An 18,953-nucleotide genomic window follows, 5' to 3' on the forward strand; every position below is an offset into this window, starting at 1 on the left:
AAACAACACTAATGATCACTGTTTTGTTTTTATGAAAACGAGAGGTTGTAAATGACCTGAATTTTCATTGTTTTCAGTCTTTTTATTTAACTGGAAGACAAGCAGTGAATACAGATGGTAGAATATAAGCATCATGCTGTGGTCAGAAATATGATTTCAGTACTTCTAGGAATCCACCAGTGGAAGGAGCCATTCAGATCTATTTGCTTCTTTCTCCTCTTACTAAACCTAGCAGTTTGCTCAGTTTCTTTAGTGGTTTACAAAAACGTGTTTTGCATTTGCAATGAAAATAGTGATACCCTGTTTTCTAAACTTGAACTAGAGAACTTTCAGAAGCAGATCTGCAGAACTTGGAGGAGAAGAGGCCATGGTTATGTTGTACAAATGACATAATAGTCATTTATCTTTTCTCCGATCGTAAAAAGGATCGAAGCATAAATTTAAAATGTTGGGATTACGAAGACCTTACAAAGCCATTCCTTTTAGCCTACAGAAATAAATGTCTTTGTCTGTAAATTCTATTTATTTGCTTTGCCTTTACATGTATGGAAGCTGGCAGGAAAATGATAGTGCTCTCTGACGTGTGGGAATTTTATTTCATCACATCCCTGCCAAAGTCAGTGCCACATTACTTGTAGCTTAATTCTGGCCACATGGAAGGGTTTATTGTGTTGTGGGTTTTTTAAAGATCATCATATAAAAGTGCAAGTTATATAAGAACTTAAATCTGAATTTATACAAACTACTGAATGAAATTTTCTTATTTGACTTCGTTTTTGTTAGAGTTTCTTAGTGTCTGACAGTTCTTGAACACATTTCAGGCTTCAGATTTTGATTTTGCCCTCTCGACGTGCAAACCTCAGATGCTTAACAAAACTAATTTTCACAGTAAATTTTAACAACCATGCTAATTACATGAGAACTATTCCATATTATGTCTTAGGCAGAATCCAGTTAACTGAAACTTCTAGAAGAATGTGTAGCAGGAAGATAAAACACAGCAGTAAAAAACTGAAAGTTAGGAGAAGTTCCACCTATGTTTCACTGGTAGTTAGTCATTGGAACAAAAATCTGATTTCTATCCTAATTTCCAACTTTTCCATCTTTTTGAGGGTTCCCAAGACCCAACTAAGACAAGATCTAAGCAGTCTGGTCTGAAAGCACATATAGAGAAAATAAGGGTTGTTAGCAGAGAGAAGCCTTGGCATAAAGAAATATGTTTCCTACATCTTTAGAAACATTTTTCAGTTGAAGATGGCAGGCTTGGTGTGCATGTCTGGGAAAGTAAAAATTCCTGTTACAAGTCCTAACTGATCTAGTGAGATTTCTATTAGTACATCTCTGGATTCCAAAAATGTCTTCAGACTATTGCAAAGTAAATGGTTTAAGATTCAGCGAATCTCAAAAGTGCTTCCAGAAGTATTCTGATATCAGACTTGGTCATGTGTGCAAAGTACAAAAGGAAGTTTACATTTAAGCACTCAAGAAACTTTTTAAGGTGTTTATAGTTTCTTCATAAGGAACACTGGGGAAGTCTCCTGCTCCGTTTTGAAAATAAAAAGTAAACTGTACTGGATTTTTTATTTAAATTACCTTTGCAATTTGTTTGAAGGATGCTGAAAGTGGGGAGAATCCCATCTTGTTAACTCCTTTGCCTTCGTATTGTTTATTGACAAGATGAGGAGTTGATGGTGACAAATCATCTGTTGTGTGTGCTGTGCTCTGCTGATCTTGAACTTCCCAGCAGAGGGTGCCCGCAGACAAGTTGCAGGTCCAGCTCACGAGAGCACTTGTTCTGAATGTGGAGGGTTTGCAGAGAATACTCAAAATACACAAGCAATGAGATAATCTGCAGTCCTAATCAAAGACAGAAAGCTGCACGGGTGGATGGGGCTGTTCTGTGAGAGGAAATGCTCATTTTTAGTTAATCTTGGAAGTTTTACTTGTTGACAGTCAGCACTTACCTTCAGTATAAAGGTCCCCAGTGACATAGAATTGTATTTATAAAATGTAAGGCTTTTAGAAAACTCTTGGCTGGTACTTGAACTCTGATTGGTACAAAGTGGTCTGGATCCAGTGCTTTTGAGTCTGAACCAGATGACTATTTCTGTTTTATTTCCTTCAAGACTGACTGCATAGCCTTAAAATAAAATAGAGTTTTAGCACATTTCTAACCTGAAAGATGTAAATATCCATCATTTTTGAGTTGCAAAATGCACTTAGGATTTTGATTTTTGTTGATACTAGACGGGAAAAGCCACGGTGGCACAAACTTGCACTGTAGAACAGTGTGTGTACAACCTGAGAGCCCATTCCAGTCCCAAGATATTTTCCAAGATAAATATTTTCATTAAAATGCATCATAAATTCTCCTCTGTTTTCAGAGTGTTCTTCAGAGGATTCTCTATTTCTTTTTCACTGATAAAAGAAGTAGTATTACTGCTGAGAAAGCTAAAGAAGAACTAATAAGAAATGTATTTTCAGTAGTGTTCTCAGAACTGGAGCTCTGCTGCTCTTTGAGCTCAGTTTGCTTGTCTGTTTATGATAGAAATGGCTGGCTCTCAAGTTCAAAAGTCTTCTGCATTTTAGGAGAAATCTCTTCCCTTCTCTTTCCCTAACCTCCTTGGGGCACTTTTGGAGCACTGATGTTGTTTTTCCTCCTCAGCAAGCATCATATCACCAGGAGGTGAGTCAAGAAGTTCGAGAGAGAGCCCTGCGCTTTGGAACAGAATGTACACTGGGATACCTGGAACTCTTGGAACATGTCCTCCTGGTAAGCAGGAGCCTGCATGCACGTGCTGGACCCTGCCAAAAAGAAGAATCTCTCTTTCTGTAGTGGCTGTTAGTAACATATTTTATGAACAGTTTTGTTATTCGGGAAAAACAATCTAGAGCAAACTCAGCACTTCAGCTCAAACCACGAGACAGAAGGGTGTCTTGAAGAACTGAATGGATTGAATTCGGAAGCAGTTGTGGAGGTTGTAAGGGTGCTGATCTAAAAGTGGTTCCCAAAAAAGAAATTAAAACAAGATATTTCAGTGGTCTTTTAAGCCCACTCTAAGCATTAGATGTATTAAACAAACAAAGTCTACTTCTCTAGACTAAAGACTTTATGAGAACATTATGAAAGCACTTTCGCATGCCTTTTGCAGATTCCAGGAAAATAAGAGGCATTTACCAATGTCATCCCAAAACCCCAAGTTAGCACCATTTCACAGAGCTTTCCAATTCATACCAGATGTGATGCACCCAAAGTTCTGAGAAAAAAAAAAAGCCACTTAAATCCAAACACATGCATCCTGTATTCATTTGTTTTTTCTTGGCAATAAGTAATTATCAAATGACATATTGCTCTTCAGTTGCTATTACAACTATAGAAAGCAATAATCTGTGTCAGAACAAAGATTTTTGAGATATTGAAGTTTCTGGAGGTAATTTGAATCAGCTTCATGAACTGCTAGAGATTTCTTTTAAATGACTTTAAGCAGACATATTGAAATATATGAAACTGAAATTTGCAACTTGGATTAGCAAATCCAAGTCTGGCTTACTGCTGAGAATGTCATGTCTAATCGATTACATCAACTTGTTCAAGTATGCAGAGCATAGACATGAAGCCACAGTTATGTTTATGCTTGCCACTAGCAATGAAAGACTGAATTTATTAACGTGATTCCTAGAGCTGCATAGCAGTATGTAATTTAACGTTAGATATGTCATGTATTTTTAGTTTTTAAGTACTTTAAGGAATTGTTCAGATTTGGTCTTCTGTTGGTCACAGCAACGTTTCAGATTGAATAGCAGAATAGGACAAGGACTTCTGTCAATTTTTGCTAACTTTATTCTTCTTTATTTTCCACTTTCTGCTTTGTTCTACAAGAGAAACAGGCCTTTCTTATCTTAAGCCTCTTCACTTTCTTTAGAGTAAAACTCAATGTTGTCCCCTCCCAAACTCTTGCAATCTTAGGAAAGTGACCTTGATCCAAATTACAACCAAAATTGAAGAGAACAGTGTGTGTTGGGGAAAAAAAAAAAAGGGTAGAATGGTAACTTCATCGTGACTATTTGCATGAACTGTCTACAATTAGTCATAAACACACATAATGCATCCATGATTATCTTCCTAAATGAAGTAGGACCTGTAATATATGTGAAAAGAAAAAAAACCTTTTTCATTGGAGCCTCAAACCAAGTAAATTCCCGGATTTTAGATGCAGGGACTTTTGCCTTCTTTCCCCTGAGTTCTAACTCTTGGACTTGTGACAAAGATGCAGCCTGGATGCGATCCAGGTGGTTTACAGTGATTTACTGTAAAAGGAGTATCGTGTTTTAGAATCATAGAATCCTTAGAGTTTGAAGGGACCACTGAAGGCCATCTAGTCCAACTCTCCTGCAATTTTTGGGAACATTCCAGTGTTCCTGGAACCTTACTATTATTAAATATTATGTTTTATCTTTTTCTCTAGATCCTTCAAAAACCAACACCAGAGCTAAAGCATCAGTTGGCTGCTTTCTCCAAGCGGGTTGCCAGTGCTGTTACAGAGCTTATTCAATCAGCAGAAGCTATGAAGGGTGAGTTGGATAGTCTGGTTACTGGCACAGTGTGCTTTTTACTCCAGAAATGATCTTTTTTTCTTTTTTCTTATTTTTTTTTTTAAACTTTAGACCAAAACCAAAAGTTAACAAAGCCCCTTTTAAATCTATGTGTCTTGGTAGCATATTTCTCTGCCAGTATTCACATGAGTACAAGTCAGTAACATCATTAATATGATCTTAGTGATGATACTTCCATGTTAGTTTACAGTTAGAGAAGGCAGTAATTTTTTGTACATGTGTAGCAAGGAACAAATTTATTGAAGTTCAGAGTATGTATGATGTACATACCCTGCCAGTAAAGTTTTAATGATTATTTTGCATTTCTTGTGTAGCTTGTAGTATTATAATCTGTGCAAAAATATCCAGTGTTTGTAATGGCAGTTTGACCCTGCTTCATTTCATACACTTTGTTCTAAATCATCTGTAAAGCATGTGGCCTTTGAAGGTAGAACCATCACGTATAGCACTCAAGAACCACAGTAGCAGAAAACAAAATTTAATAGAATTTTTACTGAACTGGGAGTTGGGCTGTAGTTGAATGGCTGGTTCCTCTCCCTACACTCTTATTTGTTCTCACACTCTACGTCCTTTGTGGTGATAACTGCTTCACAGCTTCAGATAAAAGGGGATGTCATCATCTGGCTGAATTAATACTCAGCTTCTAGTAATGACAGACTTTTGGTATGGTGTGCATATGTGGGTCCTGTTCTGGCAAAGTTTGCTACTCAAACAATGAGACTTCAGAAATCCTGGTCTGGATGATTTCCTGAACTCTTCAGGATTGAGCAGCTTGCAGACAGGCTTAAATTCAGCACTCAATGTAGGGAATTCCATTGCTTAGTCGAAGTTTGCTGTTCTTAGATTTGTGGTATTTTCTCAAATACCAAGAAAATGATGTGTGCAAACTCCTAGGATAACAATTCTAACATTTTTCATTTTAAATAAGATGAATTACATTTTCAGAGAAGTAATCATAAAAAGGCAGGGAAATGCATATTATATATATATACGCATGCAAATTAGACTGCTACTGTTAAAGCGTATCTAATACAAGATTAACAGGAAACTTCACTCCAAGCAAGCATTCACAGCCATCAAAAGGTATACAAGCATTCTAATCTCATTGTTTGTTGACTGTTACAGAAAAATACTTTGAATGAAAAAGTGTAATCACGTTTTTTCAGTCCTGCTTTTCCAAAAAGGTTTATAGTAAATTCATACAATCATTCTTTCCTAAGATAGATCAGAGAATCTTAGGGCTGTTACGATGATCAGAGGGCTTGAGCACCTCTCCTATGAGGAATGGTTGAGGGAACTGGGATTGTTTAGCTTAGAGAAGAGAAGGCTCCAGGGAGACCTCATTGTGGCCTTCCAGTACTTAAAGGGAGCATATAAACAGGAGGGGGAGAACAGCTGTTCACATGAGGGTGGATAGCAATAGGACAAGGGGGGATGTTTTAAACTGAGATCTGAGGTTTCGGTTAGATATGAGGGGGAAGTTTTTCACTCAGAGGGTGGTGAGGCACTGGAACAGGTTGCCCAAGGAGGCTGTGGATGCCCCATCCCTGCAGGCATTCAAGGCCAGGCTGGATGTGGCTCTGGGCAGCCTGGGCTGCAGGTTGGTGACCTGCACACAGCAGGGGGTTGGAACTGGATGAGCGCTGTGCTCCTTTTCTACCCAGGCCATTCTGTGATTTCATGATTCTATGAATGCTGTGATCATTTATCTCGTATTCTCTGCAGTATATACTGTGTGATTTCCTCAGTTAACTCTTGCTTGAATCAATATACATTCCTTAGAATATGATACTGGTCATAAGAAATAAATTATTAATTCCCACCTATGTTTTATTATTCCTCTAGGTCTTAATTTTATTTTTTTTTCATTCTATTTCATGTAACAGTCCCTTTCATTATGCTTTCTTCCTCTCCAGGTAAATTTATTGAACACTTCCCCCTTTTTTTTTCTGCATTTTTTCATATGTTTGGAAATTTCCTTTTTCATTTACTAATAAGCCAAGCCAATATCAGAGTTTTCCAATTCTCCAACTGGTTTTAAGAAAAACTGGTCCTTATCTTTGGAGACATCTATAGCCAGTAATTTCTGGATCTTTAATTCATATTCATTAAAATCAAACTACGCTTGTTTGTTTTTTTTTTTTAATTCCTTTTTTACATTTTGCCTATAGGGATTTTTTTCTTTACTAGTTTCTTCATTTAAAGTAAAATGGTTTTTGGCTATTACTAGGTTTATTGACACGTGATAGAATTATCTCCTAACTGATTTTGATTGTTAATGTTTTCACCTTTGTTAAAGGTGTTTGGTTTTGGGGGGTTTTTTTTGTTGTTTTTTTTTTTTGAGAGAGGAATCCCTACGTTTTGCAAGTTTGGATTTATCTGTATTTCTGTATGCTGCTGTTATTTTTATCCCTGCTTTTGTGGCCAAAGTTAGGGTGTAATAAAGAATTCCTTCATCTTGTACGCCAATTAAGCAGAGAAATTGTCTCAGGTAACGTTCTGGTGTTTCATATTTTATGTGTATGTGTATTTATACTTATGTATGTATATCCAGAGGGGAGAGAGAGAGAGACAGAGAGAATCCTAGCCACCTGAGACATAGCTCCCTGGAATTACAAAGCCATGTATTTTAAATTTCTGCCAGCACATCGTAAGTCAGAACAGGACATTTTGTAGTCCCCTGTGATTCAGTCATCCATAGTAGAAACTGCCTTCTTTTATACTCAGTGTGAACCCATAAGCATTCAAGTTTTTTTGTATTTTTTCTTGTGTTCCATGAATCAGAAATAGGTTATGCTATTCTTGATGCAAAGTGCCAATGTCTTCCTATCCATTCTTCTTTAATAGTGGTTACTGTTTTAGTTGATGTAAGGTTCTCTCAAACTTGTATCAAATTTCAGTAAGTATTACAAGTCCTTATGAGGTTGAAAAAATAAAGCAAACGTTGTAGCTCAGTCTTCCTTTGTCTTTTGTATACTTCTTCCCATTCTTTTTCATAGAATCCAGTTTGGGTTGGAAGGGATTTAAGATTATGTAGTTCTAACCCCCCTGCTATAGGCAGGGACACCTCCCTCTAGCCCAGGTCGCTCGAAGCCCCATCCAGCCAGCCTGGCCTTGAATGCTTCCAGGGAGGAGGCATCCACAATCTGTTCTGGTGTCTCACCACCTTCACAGTAAAGAATTTCTTCTTATCTAGTCTAAATCTCCTAGTTTAAAACTGTTGTCCCTAGTCCTGTTGCAACATGCCCTTGTAAAAAGTCTCTCCTTAGCTTCCCTGTAGGCCCCCTTGAGGCACTGGAAGGCCTGTGATGCCACTTTCTCCCCTTGTTGTTTTTGGTCTCAGAAGTTTTCTTTCTGCTTTTCTTCTCTTCCCCCAAGCTGATGTTACTTTTGACTTCCATTGCTTCCCTCAGTCAAGAACATGAATGCTTTCTATATCTTGTCATTGGAGAATAATGTTATGAAATTGAAAGTAAGGGTGCACTGATAATTTGTAAATATTTAAGATGATCTCCAGCCAAGCATTCACTCTGTAGGCCTACAAAATGTCTTTTAGCTGATAGTAATGGCAAAAACTCAACTACAGCAAAGACAACCTTTGATTGTGTTGCAGAACCTGGTAGTGGCTGCTTCTACAATGCATTACAAACACATTGTCAAAACCCACACTTTCTTGATTCAATACCAGCTTCACCTCTAACCAGTGCCAAAAAAAGAGACTCTGAAGCGTGCTGTGCCTGATTGGCTGTTGTTTGTAACGTGTCATCTTTACCGCTTTCTTAGATTTCTCACTCTACCTCACAGATTTGGTCAAGGACTTAATAAGAGCTCAGCTATCTGAAAACTGAGTGATAGTTTTGTTCCCAGCTGCTTTGATTATGCAGTTCTTAAATTACTTTCTTAACAGAATATTCCTGCTAAATACCTTTTTGTGAACAATATTACACTCAGCGTAAATTACAGCATTTTGTTCCATTGTGTTATTTAAAAGGAGCATTCTACAGAATGCATTCTGTATTTGACACTTGAAATGCGATTGTAAATCACCCAGTTTGAATGGCAGGCTTAGAGGCACTGAAGTTATTGTCTTCTTTCCATTAATTTCAGGGACAGAGTGGGTGGATCCAGAAGACCCAACAGTCATTGCAGAGACAGAGCTATTGGGAGCTGCAGCATCAATTGAGGCTGCAGCAAAGAAGTTAGAGCAGCTGAAACCAAGAGCCAAGCCAAAGGTGAGTGTCTGTCCCAGTTGTTTCTTTGGAGGTAATAAGGTAGATAATGCATGTAGCCTGTATGTTGACTTGCTGTTTGTTACTGTCCATGACCATCAGAAATTTGCATCTGTCTCAGTACCACTAGATACAGCACAAGGTAGGACTTACCTCTGAAGGAAAAGGTTAAAAAGATGCTTTCAGGGAGCAAGTCAAGTACAAGACATGAGCAAGCAAAGAAAGAAAAGCCAAGGATTACAAATGCTTGTGTTACTGTGTAATTACTGTTGATTACTTAGCTTTGTTTCCAAACTTATTTTACTGTTACGAAGTCATTCTCACTTGCTCCCCTGTGAGGAGCTTTTGTTCTCATCTGAACATGTGCAACATAATGGGATAAAGCAGCAGCAGAAAAAACATAGAAAGGATTGAACAGAATGCAAGAGCTTCAGAATTTTCTATGTTTAAAAGCATAATGTTTTATTCCATGCTAAAAGAGTAAATGCTTTGGTATCAAATCATGTATGTCGTATCACCCTTTTTCTTCAGTTTTCCTGAAGAAAAATGAATTACAGTTCTCTATGATAGCAGGTAGTGTTGCATCTTGCCAGGTTAATTCCAAACCTGTCTGAATATATTACATAAAATAAGGTCAACTGCCTTCGTGAGTGATACAGTGGGAACGTATGACACAGCTGTTACTTCTGTCTGTTTGCATGGTTCACGTGACTGGATCACCAAGAATTGCTACCTCTTGCCAATGTGGAATCAGGGACAGGCATTAGAAGAAATAACTGATGAATATAATTCTATCTTTAAAATGAAATTACACTTTAGCTTTGTATAATTTAATTCAGGAAGGACTACGTCTACTTTCCTGCTTAAGCTGCTTTGTAGGTATAAAACTGTTTTCTAAAGCTAATGAAAAATCTTTCTAAAAAGCAGGCTCTCAAGAATTGTTTGGAATTTTTGTTTTCAGCACAGAGTGGTATCCTGCCATTCAGGCTCATGAGATGAAATAATTCTTTGAGGACCTTTTTTTCCCCATTTGGTGACAGGAACAAATTAGTTCATGAAAAAGAAGTGCTCTTTGTCTGCGTTTTTTAACAAGTGCATCCATTTTGTTTACAAAGAAAAAATGGTTCCTTATAATGAGATTCTGCAGAGCAGAGGACACGGGCAGTTGGAGGAGAGGAAGAGTCCTCCATCACCTTTTCTATACACTGAGTGCACAATAGCATGTGTGTGTTGCCTGGTTACCATGGAGCAGTTTCTTTCCAATATCTAAGCCACTTCAGGGTCATTGTAATTTTCTAGTGAATACAGATCCCACACCTGCTCCTCATTTAATATGTTAATTTGAGCATCCAGCCTCTCTGTGATTCATTGGTCTGCTTATTTGTCATTTTCATAAAATAAAAAATTCATACTTTGTTTAATTTGGAAATCTAACAACCTTCCAGTCTGTACTTTGGTGTTTAATCTCTTTCACAATATGAATTGTAATGTTCATCAAAGATACGAGAAGGTTGCAGAGCAGCTCAAATATCAGTTTTCCTGTTGAAGAGTTAAATTTTGGACAAGACCCGTGTTATCTAGTGTCTTCTGAGAGCAGGATTGCCTGCATTGAACAGCCTCTGTCTTTTTGGTGCTCAAGTCTTTGACAACATACATGGTGTTGCAGTGTGAATACCTAAGCTAGGTAATAGGGTTGATAGAATAGATTTTACTTATGCTTAGTGCAAGAAATGCAGCAGTAGTAGCTGTCTTCTACAGTGGAACAGATAGCTGGCCCAGCTAGTCCAGTATCTTCCTTTGGTTAGTAATAATCATCATTAGGTAGACTGGCAGAGAAGTCCTTTGCTGATTAGTTTAGAATAACCTGCCTGCAGGAAACCCACCATCTTCTTCGTTGTTAATTGGTGGCTGATTCTCTATTTTTGGGTGAGCTTCTTTTAGACTTGAAATTTTCATCTTTGTTTTTTCCAGTTTGTCTGTTGTCTCTAAAGAGAACTTCATTGGTTGAAGGTAGGGTTTTTTTTTTCTAATTTGTTCCACTATCTTACATTTTTTTGTACTTTTATATTTTTTAATTATTTTTTTCCTGTTTCCTTTTAGTATTTTTGCACCAATTGTCCCATGCAGCCACCTCTTGCCCCTCATTCTGTAAATACGAACCTGGCTGTAAAATAACAGACTCCTAAAATTTCTGATGCTTTGCAGGAGAGAAAAAAAAAATAAATAATAATTTAAAAAAATTATGTAATTAAAACAATATGCTTTGTGAATACTGAAAAAAGAATACTAAGGAAAGTGGTGCTGTAGACAAGATACAACAGCAGAGAGCATTGCAGTATGCACACTGTTCTGTTGGTATGCTCTTCATGCTTCTATGTAGGCATATGCCTTCAAACACAAGAGTCTTTAGTAGTCAATAAGAGTTCCCTGCTGCTAGCTTTCAGCAGTTTATCCTTTTTTTCCCCAAGATGAATCAAATCTGGATGTCTTTTTCTGCAGGACTCTGTGTGATATGTTTGATATATTAGGTTGTTATTTAATCCAACTATATATCAAACATATTCCTACAGTGTCCTGCCCTGTCTCCGGGGGTTTTAACATAGTAGAAGGCAATGTGAAGGAGTACATTCACTCTCAAGCAGGCTTAGAAGACTTATTGCAGACTCATAATCAAATCTGATTTTAAGTATATCTACAAAGTGCTCCTCTATCATTATCAGCTCCTCTTTGAGGGACTTATAAGTTATGCAAGGCCTTTTATGGTAGCAAGGAGCAGCTATGCCAAGAGCTGACTTTCTCTGAAATGGTTATTGTGTTTTCCATGGCTCAGTGCACTAACTTATCCATATACATTTCCTCTTTATGGAATAGAAGGTGAGAGCTACTTGGAAAGAAAATGGTTTGTCGTTCGTAATTTTTTTTAATGTTTAGCAGAGACATTGGGGTTTATTTGTTATTAACCCTGACTTTATTTATGCCACCCCTAATAAAGGAGCTTAGTAGAAAACAGGTCAAAAAAAAGTACAGAAACAAATTATATTCTTTTTAATGGCATAATCAACATTTTTATACTGCAAACTTTGTAGCTAGCCTAACAGTTTTGGCTTGTCTGTTCTGGTGACCTCATCTTCCAATCCACTTACACCCATGCGTAGTCAGTGATAGCTTATTAGCTTAAACTTATGGAAGAAGCAGCGCTGTCTTTTGATGGCTATCTGAAGGAAAGATTAATCACTGGTCTCACAGGTCTGATTTTCTAAAGAAATAACAAATAGCTCTCTAACGTAACTCAAAATATTACAACATAAACTTCTCTGCTGTCGCATCATTTGTTTGTGACTTTGTTCATAAAGGCTGTGAAGTGACACAAGCTGTGAAAGCACTGTTGATGAGCATGAACCTACCTTGACACAGTCTTTAATAATGAGACTAAGCAGAAAAATGACATTTCTTGTAGGGTTCTTTACTGTGTGCTTAGTCTTGGATTTCTACATGTCCCTATAGCTGAGGAAAGTTTTTAGGTAGTTACAGGAAAGTAAACACGGCCATGGTGCTGTCTAAGCATTCCTTCTACTCCATCTCAGGCAGACATGTCCAGCCCTTAGGTGTCATACTCGAAAATGCTGAAGGGAAGGACTAGAAAATAAGGCATTCTTAGAGAAAATAAAAACTCATCAGAAATACTACAGTTTGAGTATAGTTAAAGCCAGTTCAAAAATAAACTCTTCACATGGTAGATCAAATGTGAATAGTTTTTTTTTTTCCTTTTTTCTGTAAGTAGAAGGAGTTGTGCAAAGACAGGAAATGTGGTATTGGAGGTTTGAGAAGGTCAATGTCGTTACTATTTAGACATAACAGTGTTTGTGATTTTACATTTGCAGGCGTAGACAAGAATTTAGATGGAATGTGAGTTGTTCATTTTATAAAGACATGCACTTCAGTTGATGTGATCAGCCCAACAGCAAGACAAATCTTTTTCTTTGCACTAGGTGGCTCTTCCTAATAAGAAATAAAGTGCCAAGCAATTTCATCTCCGCGTCAGTTTTTAATTTTCAGATTTTATGCTGTTCATGGACACTACAGTTTCCTCTCCTGTATTTATTTTAGTTTGTATGGTAGCAATGATATGAAATGCTGTAGGATTGAGCATTGCTTTATGCTATTTTGTAAATAATTATAATTACTTGGTTTTTTTTAGTAAATGACTATTATTTAATCAGATGGTAGCAACCGGAGGACAAATCTTGCCTTAAAAGCAGATGTATGCATTTAGCCTGGCAAATGGAGTGCCCAATTTTCTAACTCAGACACATTGCTCATATTCCTAAAGTTATTGCATGACACAAGAATGTGGTGGCTGCATAAGCTGGAAAAAAAAACAACTGTACTTCAAAAGCCTTGTGTGTCCCAAGGTGGTCTGTTATGGTATCATATCCAGCAGTGCTGCTCTGTTGGATTCTGGGAGGCTTGTGATTGGATCACAGTTAAGAAATTACACTAGTTTATTTTATACACATACACATATATATATATATAAATAGGTTACTTATCTATCTATTTTGTTAACTGTTTAGAAACTAGTGTGCATGCTTAAATGGATAAACAATTTTTGTATATGCCTAAATGGTTAGAAAGTCAAGTAAGTTGTTTTTATGGCACATGAGATTTGTCTTTAACAAGTTAGAAATCTCATTAGGAAGGTTTGATATATTTACACCTGCTTGTGGAAAGACAGGTTTGGATGATTTAAGCATTCCAGACAGATCTTTGGAACTTTGTATCTTCAAGACCACTGAACCAGACTGCTGCAGCGTGCTGCTCTCTGTGTAATATCAGCTCTTAACAAAAGCTGCTGAACCCATTCATTTGCTTGGTGTCTGTGTAACATTTCTTTGTACAGGCGTATGAGACAATATACACCTACCACTGTTCTTTTTTAATGTCCTAAGTCTTTAAATATTTAGAAAACACTCCATCTGATTTAGTGATTCTGGAAGCCGGGATTGTAGTGCTGTAAAGACAATTTTGATATGTGAAGGCATAGAAAGGTCTTTTCAGACTTTTCTGAATGGAATTTCGAGTATGCCCAGTGGAGTGGAGTTTATTAGAAAGTTGAGGACAACTCTTGATTTATCTTGTGTGATCTTCAATTTCACATGGATCAACCACTGCTGCACCTTAGTATTTAAGTTCACTTACGTTAATTCTTAGCTGTGGACCATGTGAAATTCCATTGCAGAAAGTGTTGCACCTTTTTTTGAATCTACTCCTGTTTCGAGATTTTGTCACCGCTTGCATATGTTCTTGATCTTGCAGATGCAGCTGTTTTCTCGTGGATAATGTGTGACATTGTTTTTTTCTTGGTTATAGCAAGCAGATGAGACTCTGGATTTTGAAGAACAGATCTTGGAAGCAGCTAAATCCATTGCAGCTGCTACCAGCGCCCTTGTGAAGTCAGCTTCAGCAGCACAGAGAGAACTGGTGGCACAGGGAAAGGTGGGTAAAAAGGACAAATTGCAACAGGGAAAGCATCGAAATGGCATCTGAATATATAGCTGTTTTGTTCTATTCCTTATTATTCTATAGAATTACAAATTTTTGCAGTGAATGGCGTTAAATGTTAGCTGCCTGCCTCCATGGGGAATCTGTTCTCTTGTGCCAGTGAATGCGGCTAGGATGTGTAAAGGAAGAAATTAGCCCCAACTAAAATGAAAACGTAATGGGGGAAAAAAAAACCCAAAAACTTCAGAATTGTTTGTGCAAGTTCCTCTCATTATGATACACAAATAAATAAGGCCATTAAGATAATTCTGATACAGTGAAGCCCAACGTCACGTTCTTTCTCTCTTTTCGGTCTTTACTGATTATTAGTTTTTAGATAATTGTCACTTTTGGGTATCCTCAGACACCTGTGGTGGCCTGTACCTCCATAGAAGTACAGCCACATGTACAGGAAGTGATTCCTTCTGCAATGATTGACCAAATTCTTGCCCATAGTGAATGGCTTCAGTGAGTCAGGTGGGAGGATTTCATTGTTGATACTGGGGGAAGCATTTTGCTTTTGCAAGAAACTTTCTGAGGCACGTGGGCTCCAGTATGTAGGAGGAAGGACAAATTTGATCTGCTGCATATCTAGTGCTTCAGTACTGAACAGTAGGTGGTAATTACTGTTGGCTTAGATTTCTCACTGACCTTTTGACTGATCTGGAAGTGGTGGGATATATGGATAGCTGTGAAGCAGGCACGTTCTTGTCCCACATAAATTTCCTACTTGCTGGTAAGAATTTTTTTTATTTCACCTGAAGTGGAAAGAAAATTGTTTCTTGATTGTTGCCAGTACTGTTGATGCCATGAACTCTTCGATGATTAAACTAAGAAGAAAAATGGGATGCTTTCCTCAAATGTCACTATTAAACATGAAGGCAGTTAGAGGGCATCCATATGGATCTACGTTCTATTTTGTACCTTTCCTAATGCTTGGATCAGAAGAGATTCAGAAATAATGTAAATGTGTGGTAGAGACAGAAATAACTTGTATTAAAGGTCACTAATTGTGATCCACTGTTCAGTGTTGCTTATGCCAAAGATTGCAATGCAACAGATATTACTCTGGGATTTCTAAATGTGAATCAGGGATGGGACAGTTCAAGCTGAAAGTACGTTTGCTGACTACTAACTTTCAGGTGGACTTTGTGTTATGTACTGTGCACAGTCACAGCTCCAGGTTCTCCTTTTTCCACTATTTGTTGCATGCCTAAATCTAAGACAAAACAGTTGTATTTTCTGTTTTGCTGTAAGTCATCTCTGAACTGTTGTTGCAGGTTGGAGCAATCCCTGCGAATGCAGCTGATGATGGACAGTGGTCTCAGGGACTTATTTCCGCTGTAAGTAACTACTTCTCTTTTATGTTGGACTTCAAAGTATTAGTGAAGGTAGCACCTTCTCTAAAGAAACCAAATCCTATGACAATACGCAGTGACTTTCTTTACCAACTCCTAGGCCCGAATGGTGGCAGCTGCAACCAGCAATCTTTGTGAAGCAGCGAATGCTTCAGTACAAGGCCACGCTAGTGAGGAGAAGCTCATCTCATCTGCAAAACAAGTCGCAGCTTCTACAGCACAATTGCTTGTGGCTTGCAAAGTGAAGGCTGATCATGACTCTGAAGCCATGAGGAGGCTACAGGTACTTGTTTCTTTATTACCAAAAACCCATAGTAGAGCACTGTACACACTTTTAATATTGCATGGACAAATCCAAAATGTTAGGAAGTTTTCTGTGTTTTCAGACTTCAGTCCAATTTTTCTTCTTTGTAGGATTCTAGGGGAAACTACCGTTCATCAAAGATCAAGTGATGGTGCATTTGGCATTATTCGGCAGGAGCTGAAACTCAGTTCACTGCTTGTTTTAGTCTTCGTTTTTGAATGATGCTGAGAAATGCAAGTAGTTACTAGTCTGTGCCTTGCCCTGGTTTAGATGCAGTATCAATAGGCTCACCCTCAAGGTCAATCTCAGGAATACACCAGCTGAGTATATTTACTGTGTGCATTTTTGTGGCAACTGAATATAGTGAGTTTTTCTGCAGCTGTTCTGTACTCAGACTCCTTGCAAACAGCCTGCAAACTGTTAAGCATGCTTAAGTCAGTTGCACAAGTATATTTTCTGACTTCTGCAAGATTATACGTATATGTTCAACAAAGTAATCACTTCAGTGCTGCCAGCTAGGCTTGTGGTTAGTTTTCTTTTGAAAAAGAGGCAAGCAGCATCGATTATAAGCAGAATGTTTCTAAGATGGTGAATCATTATCAGACCAAAAAAAAAAAAAGAAAATAAAGAAAAAGAATCACTGAAGCGATATCTCAACTATCGCCTATCGTAACATTTTTGAATGAAAATTGTTTCCTTTTGCATTACGCGTCATTTCATGTCGAGTTTGTATGAACTTCCACTAAATTAGCACTGAGTTACGAGGAATAAAGTCTACTGTTTTAAGGGTATTCATTTTAAAAATAGCTGCAGCCTTTTCTGAGTTCAGTCTTGCAGGTTCAGTTTGGGATGTAAGAAGTACTTCAGCTCCTTTTTTTCACATCATCAGCATAGAGAAACTTTGGTGATAGTGGAATTTCCTCTTTTTTGTTATTTCCAGAGATGTTACTAATGGACACTCACTATAACAGTTGGTGTATGGATAGACTGAATCAAGTCTCATAGAAATACATGTAGTTGAGTATCTGAGCAACGGAAACTGATAACGTCTTGGGGTGGGTTAAGTACTTTGGAGTAGAAAATGTAGGAATATATGAAATGTTTGTTTTTGGAGACAGTAGTGGCATCTTAATGTTAACCTTGGAGATGAGGTGGTTTAGTTTAGATGATGAGATTTAGTGCTATAAAGTGAATTCATATGGATTGACTTGTCATGGGTCTGTGGTGGGAGGTATCAGAGCTGGTAGATAGTTCTGACTGTAATTCAATCTTCATTTTTATATCCAAAATTTGAGAAAAGTCTGAATGAATTTTAAATGCAGAACAAAGAGAACAAAGAAGAACAAAGTCATGTACTAGAGACCGTGTTTTCTCAGCTCTGTCAGGAAATTCAGGGTACTCAGTCACTGTAGGCAAATATTATTAAATACACATGGAATGTGAAACGTTGGAAGGGAATATGGAAAGAAGCCCAAGCACTGACTGAAATTGAACTTTGCCACTTTAGCAAGTGTTGCATTTGTCCCAAAATGAATAATGAAGGGAAAAGCAGTTTGTGCTTGGAAACAGGGTCCTTTATCATAGCTAAACCATTTAGTTGAGATATCTCAGATATTTTTACTGGTGGATTTGCCAGATCTACTATGATTTTTCAGCCAGCTTTGCCCTTAGCACAGGTATTTTCATGTAGTCTAGTCAATGGGTTTGGTTTGAGTGTATTACGTTTTTCTTTCCTACCCCTACAAACAACAGCAAGGTTTGTGAGCAGACATTTGAACTGCATTTCCCACGAATGCTGATTTGGCCCATTGCTACAGGAGTCTAGGTAACATGTTCCTTCTAGTATCTCTACTAAATTCTTCACAGTTGTTTCTTCTGCTCAGGAGGTGGAAATATCTTTGAATGGTGGCCTATCCCATTCTGTGAAGTTGTTTCTTTCCTTGAAATACATTTATTGATCGACTTTTCAGTATTTTTATGTACAACTGAGTAGAACACAGCTCAGTCTCTCAGGGAGTCTCTCAGAATGAGTAATCCATGATACCTCTCAGCTCTAAATCCTCATCAGGCTAGAGATTTCTTGCCTCTGTTCAATTACTGATGATGGAGAGGTGGGAAGAAGGATTCCAGTAAGAACCAAGGAGGTGGGATAGGTCAAATCTTTGAAATACGAAATATTGAAATATGAAATGTGACTTATGGGGGCAGTTTAAATAACTGCCAGTGGTATATGGAAGATTCAATTTACACTTCCGTGTGCAACTCCACTTTTTAGCTCTATTAAGGAAGGTGGTTTTTGACCAAAGCACCAATTTTTGAAGATTAGTTTGCTTTTCATGGAAACAAAGAAAAAGGAAGGACAACCAGTTCTTGTGTAGTTAAGCAAAGATGTTTCAGTTTTGGTGGTCAGAAGAACTGATGTTACAATTAATGCCTTTTTTATTATTATTACTAAATTTCTTTTGTCTTTTCCCAAGGCCGCAGGGAATGCTGTCAAGAGAGCATCAGACAATCTTGTCAGGGCAGCCCAAAAAGCAGCTTTTGGAAAAGCAGAAGATGACGACGTTGTGGTCAAAACAAAATTTGTGGGTGGCATTGCTCAGGTTGGTACAATTGTGAAAAACTGTAGCAGAGAAAAACTGTCTCATGGAGAAGCAGCAGTGTTACAATGTCCATACGCTGTATTGCAAACTAGACAAAGCTACCTAGAAATCTGTGAGTTGCTTGATGACTCACTGTAGGTAACCACTGACAGCAGCAAAGTGAAATAATATAGCATGACTGCATCTCTTCACTGAGCTTTTACCATAAAAGCAGCTGTACAGCAGCAGTACAGTGTCTTTTTTTTTCCCAAATTAAATTAATGGTTCTTTTCAAGCCTCTACAAGGCACTTGAAATATTCCATA

General features: G+C 37.7%; 1 protein-coding gene across 5 annotated transcripts in view; it reads left to right on the top strand.

The window, feature by feature from the left end:
• TLN2 (talin 2) overlaps positions 1-18,953 on the top strand; it is a 144,394-nt gene that overhangs the window by 121,797 nt on the left and 3,644 nt on the right. For all 5 annotated transcript variants that reach the window (XM_052671576.1, XM_052671577.1, XM_052671574.1 and 2 more), the window contains exons 51-57: positions 2,666-2,773; positions 4,467-4,572; positions 8,722-8,846; positions 14,214-14,339; positions 15,665-15,727; positions 15,843-16,025; positions 18,524-18,649. In XM_052671576.1, coding sequence (XP_052527536.1) covers positions 2,666-2,773; positions 4,467-4,572; positions 8,722-8,846; positions 14,214-14,339; positions 15,665-15,727; positions 15,843-16,025; positions 18,524-18,649 — 837 coding nt within the window. The remainder of the gene's footprint in view (positions 1-2,665; positions 2,774-4,466; positions 4,573-8,721; positions 8,847-14,213; positions 14,340-15,664; positions 15,728-15,842; positions 16,026-18,523; positions 18,650-18,953) is intronic.

This window comes from Tympanuchus pallidicinctus, unplaced genomic scaffold, assembly GCF_026119805.1.
Source record: "Tympanuchus pallidicinctus isolate F22 unplaced genomic scaffold, pur_lepc_1.0 scaffold12, whole genome shotgun sequence".
In the NCBI taxonomy this organism is placed as follows: Eukaryota; Metazoa; Chordata; class Aves; order Galliformes; family Phasianidae; genus Tympanuchus; species Tympanuchus pallidicinctus.